At 53.5% G+C, this 4,613-nt stretch overlaps 1 protein-coding gene across 1 annotated transcript in view; it reads right to left on the bottom strand.

Moving 5' to 3' along the window:
- LOC107120213 (dynein intermediate chain 1, axonemal-like) overlaps positions 1–4,125 on the bottom strand; it is a gene marked incomplete at both ends in the record, with an annotated part of 25,599 nt that extends 21,474 nt beyond the window's left edge. Inside the window, one exon of the mRNA XM_015422858.1 lies at positions 4,036–4,125. Within this exon, the coding sequence (XP_015278344.1) occupies positions 4,036–4,125 (90 nt within the window). The remainder of the gene's footprint in view (positions 1–4,035) is intronic.
- Between the last annotated feature and the right edge of the window lie 488 nt (positions 4,126–4,613).

The raw sequence follows: 4,613 nt of genomic DNA, 5'->3' as shown, positions 1-4,613 counted from the left end.
GAGGAGGAGGAGGAGGAGGAGGAGGAGGAGATTGGATTTATGCCCCACCCTTCACTACCCGAAGAAGTCTCAGAGTGGTTTACAATCTCCTTTCGCTCCCCTCCCCACAACTGTCACTCTGTGAGGTAGGTGAGGCTGAGAGAGCTCTTGAGAGAACTGCTCTTGAGAGAACACCGCTGACAGAACTGTGGCTTGCCCAAGGTCATCCAGGCAGCTGCAAGTGGAGGAGTGGGGAATCGAACCCAGTTCTCCTAGATTAGAGTCCGCACACTTAACCACGACACCAAACTGGCTCTAGACGTCTTCCCTCACTGGCAGAAGATAACAATAGACAGGGACAGATGGATCCCCCCGGGGAGAAGGTTCCAGAGCTTGGCTGCCACGACTGAGAAGGCCCTCTCCTGGGTTGCCACCCTCCTGACTGCAGAAGGTGGGGGGCATCCAAGGCAGAGCCTCCGAAGATCATGAGAGGGGAGGGCAGGAAGGGTTGCCTCAGTGCTTAGTTCTCGTGGCCCTTTCTTACAGGCCCAGGGAAATGCTGATCACCACTTTGGGGTGAGGCAGAAATTGTTCTCCAGGCCAGTTTGGCTGGAGATCCTGGAAGTTTTTTGGTCATCTTCTGGGCATGGAACAGGGGTCACTGGGTGTGTCGGGGGGGGAGGTATTTGTGAATTTCCTGCATTGTGCAGGGGGTTGGACTAGATGACCCTGGAGGCCCCTTCCAACTCTACGATTCTATGGCTCTAAAATGACCACAGCCGTTGGGAAAGGCTCATAAGGGAGTAGGCGGTCCTTCTGTTAATCTGTCTGTCTGCCTTCTGTCAACCTAACACAAGCAAAAGCCCAGATCCTGAAAATCCAACACAAACCAAAGAGTGAGGCATGCTGGGCCTGCCTGGAATTCCACCCGGGGGTCTCTTCCTTGGATAATCCTGAAACAAGCAAAGACTGCGCAGGCTAAGGAACCCCTGCTACTATATCTGTTCATGTCTTTTGCTGATGGGAGTGTACGGTGGCCATAGGGTTGCCAAGTCCCCCCAGGGGGTGGAGAAATCCCCGCCCGACCCGAGAGGCCTGGCCCCCGCCGGGGGGGAATGGGCCGCCGCGGGGTCCCCACCCCCAAAGTGCATGACGTGTCCAGTGTGAACACGTCACCCAGAGGTGATGTAATCATGTCGGGCACGTTGCAGGGGGACACTCTATCATCTGAGGATATACTCTATGGTTTCCCCTCGGATGATTGTGGCCTCGCCACCAACATGCCCGACGCGATGACGTCACTTCCATCGCTTGGGAAATCAATTGTAATTCTGGGAGGTCTCCAGCCCAGTGTTCCCTCTAAGCTGAGTTAGCATGAGCTAGCTTGCAGTTTTTTAGCCTCCGGCTCACACATTTTTGTCTTTGCTCAGGAAGGAGGGCTCCAGAGCAAACTAAGTTATGCAGCAGCCGAATGGCTCACTCACAACTTGAACTTGCACGGTTCCGCAGGGCCTGCAAGGCAGAGCTCTTCCACCAGGGTTTCAATTAGGAGCAGCCACCACTACCATCAACGACCACTAATATTAACATCTATGGCAAGGGGCTGGCCCTGCATTGAGATTGAGCCACACTACCGTGGGAAGACGAAATACCGCTGAATGGAGAGTTTAGTATTATGCCTGACAGTACGCCTTTAAAACTTTTTGTAAGAATGACCATCATAATGAGCACTTTACTTCTTCACCCAAAGATACGAGAGCCAGCTTGGTGTAGTGGTTAAGTGCGTGGACTCTCATCTGGGAGAACCGGGTTTGATCCCCCACTCCTCCACTTGCACCTGCCTGGATGACCTTGGGCAAGCCATAGTTCTGATAAGAGCTGTTCTTGAAAAAGAGCAGTTTCTGTCAGAGTTCTCTCAGCCCCACCTACCTCACAGGGTGTCTGTTGTGGGGAGGGGAAGGGAAAGGAGTTTGTAAGCCGCTCTGAGACTCCCTTGGGTAGTGAAAGGCGGGGTATAAATCCAATCTCTTCTTCTTCTTCTTCACCCAAAGAGTGATTAACACATGGAATTCACTGCTCGTGGCTACAAGCATGGAGGTGCTCGTGGCTACAAGCATGGACAGCTTCAAGAGGGAATTAGATAAGCATATGGAGCAGAGGTCCATCAGTGGCTATTAGCCCACAAGGTATAGATAGGGACTCTGGGGCAAGTGATGCTCTGTATTTTTGGTGCTTGGGGGGGGGTCAATAGTGTGAGGGCTTCTAGTGTCCTGGCCCCACTGGTGGACCTCCTGATGGCACCTGGTATTTCTGGCCACTGTGTGACACAGAGTGTTGGACTGGAGGGGCCACTGGCCTGATCCAACATGGGCTTCTCTTATGTTCTTATGTAGACATCGCAATCAGAGGGCTGCGTTCCACCGGCAGCGCTGGTGGTCCTACGGTGAGCCGAGCGAATGTTTGCACAGCTCTTTCATCACAGGAACGGCCCCCGTGGTCAGTCTTATCCTTGGAGAGCTCTACGTTTCCGCAAAACCAAGTAGACCGAAAAGGCAGCTTTGTATTCCCTGCTCACCACCCCGTGAGAAACCCTCAACAAAAGCGATTGCCAGAGAGCCGTCTCACCTCAGGAAGAAAGCCCCAAAAAAAGAGAGAGAGAGAGAGAGAGAGAGATCTCTATTTTTGGCTTCCACTCTCAGGTTCTGAATGACTTTGCACAAAGGGGAGCTGGAGAGAGAGACGGCAGCTTTGCTGAAGGTGAAGGGAACAAAGACTGAATTAGACAGGGCGGCTCGGGTATCTTTGATTCTGCTGGAACAAAATACAGTGGCAGAGAGACACGTGGGCCACAACGAGGTTCGCTGGCCACCCAATTAGGAAAAGCACCCTCTGTTTCGTGGAGAGAGCACAGATGGTGCTGCAGCCAATTACTCAAAGGCAAGAGGAGACGCGAGCAGCACCTGGGGTCTCTCCGGCAGGAGCCTCCAGGCTTAGAAAGTGAGCCAGGAGAAAGGCTGGCGGGACACAACACAGGAGTGGAAGCCCGGGAGCAAGACTCAACCGGCAACGCCACCTCTACCTCGATGGGCGAGCAGGGAAGCAAAGGCGCAAAGGGTAGCTGGGCATGACTTATGTTGCACGCAGCTGACCTGAAGTTCTTCTGGTAAAGCACCACCGAGCGCCACTGAAGGAGGAGGAGGATGTGGGCTCTTCCTGAACGTAAGAACTTAAGACGAGCTTTGCTGGGTCAGAGAAGAGGTCCATCTAGTCCAGCCTCCCGTCTCACACAGGGGCCAGCCAGTCCCTCTGCAGGGCCAACAACAGGACAGAGAGGCCGAGGCCTTCCCCTGAGAAGAGCATCAAAAGAGCCCTGCTGGATCAGACCAGTGAGGGTCTATCTAGTCCAGCCTCCCGTCTCACACAGTGGCCAACCAGTCCCTCTAGAGGGCCAACAACAGTGCAGAGAGGCTGAGGCCTTCCCCTGAGAAGAACCTCAGAGGAGCCCTGCTGGATCAGACCAGTGAGGGTCCACCTAGTCCAGCATCCCGTCTCACACAGGGGCCAACCAGTTCCCCTGGAGGGCCAACAACAGGGCAGAGAGGCCGAGGCCTTCCCCTGAGAAGAGCATCAGAGGAGCCCTGCTGGATCAGACCAGGAAGGGTCCATCTAGTCCAGCATCTCCTGTCTCACACAGGGGCCAACCAGTTCCCCTGGAGGACCAACAACAGGGCAGGGAGGCCGAGGCCTTCCCTTGAAAAGAATGTCAGAAGAGCCCTGCTGGATCAGACCAGTGAGGGTCCCTCTAGTCCAGCATCCTGTCTCACACCGTGGCCAACCAGTTCCTCTGTGAGGAAGCAAGGCAGAGCAAACCTTTGTCTGGAAACAGTTACAGGTCACAACTCCTTCCTTCTATCTCAGGGGCACGTAGGTGCCTTCCAGTGAAATAGTTCAGCCCTGGAAGGGTCCAGTTTAAAAGCCAAAAAGGGAGGTGAAGCGACTCCCCAGTGCCAGAGACCACCAGCATTGACCACTAGAGCACAACCGACACCAAGTTACCTTCACCAGAGTCCAGGAGACGATGCGCCCGTCCGAAGAGACAGAGAAAAAGTTCATGTTATGGTCCATGTCGTCCTTCTGCCACTTGACCTGGGGAAAGACAACCACGTCAGATGGGTAACAAGGACTTTCTAGCTCCATTTCAGAAGAGCCCTGCTGGATCTAGTCCATCCGTTTCACTGTCTCTCCAGAGCTGGGGAAAGTACAGAGGAGTGCGACCAAGATTATTAGGGGGTCGAAGCCCCTTCCCTAGGAGAAAAGGCCGGAGAGTCTGGGACTTTTCAGATTAGAAAATAGATGACTAAGGAGGGACATGACAGAGGTCAATAAAATTATGCGCAGGGTGGAGAAAGCCGACCAAGAGAATTTTTTCTCCCCCTCCCAAAAGACTAGAACTCGAGGGCATCCCGTGAAGCTGATGGGCAGTAGGTTCAGGACGGGCAAAAGGAAATACCACTTTACACAGAGAGTTATTTATTTATTTGATTTGATTTGTATCCCACCCTCCCCGCAAGGCAGGCTCACAGCGGCTCACAGTAACAACGCATAAATAACCATAAAATCCACATAAAATCTAC

Source organism: Gekko japonicus, unplaced genomic scaffold (genome assembly GCF_001447785.1).
Source record: "Gekko japonicus isolate JY-2015 unplaced genomic scaffold, Gekko_japonicus_V1.1 scaffold6391, whole genome shotgun sequence".
Lineage (NCBI taxonomy): Eukaryota > Metazoa > Chordata > Lepidosauria > Squamata > Gekkonidae > Gekko > Gekko japonicus.
Note: the sequence above shows the minus strand (reverse complement) of the source record. Positions and strands in the feature narration are given on the sequence as shown.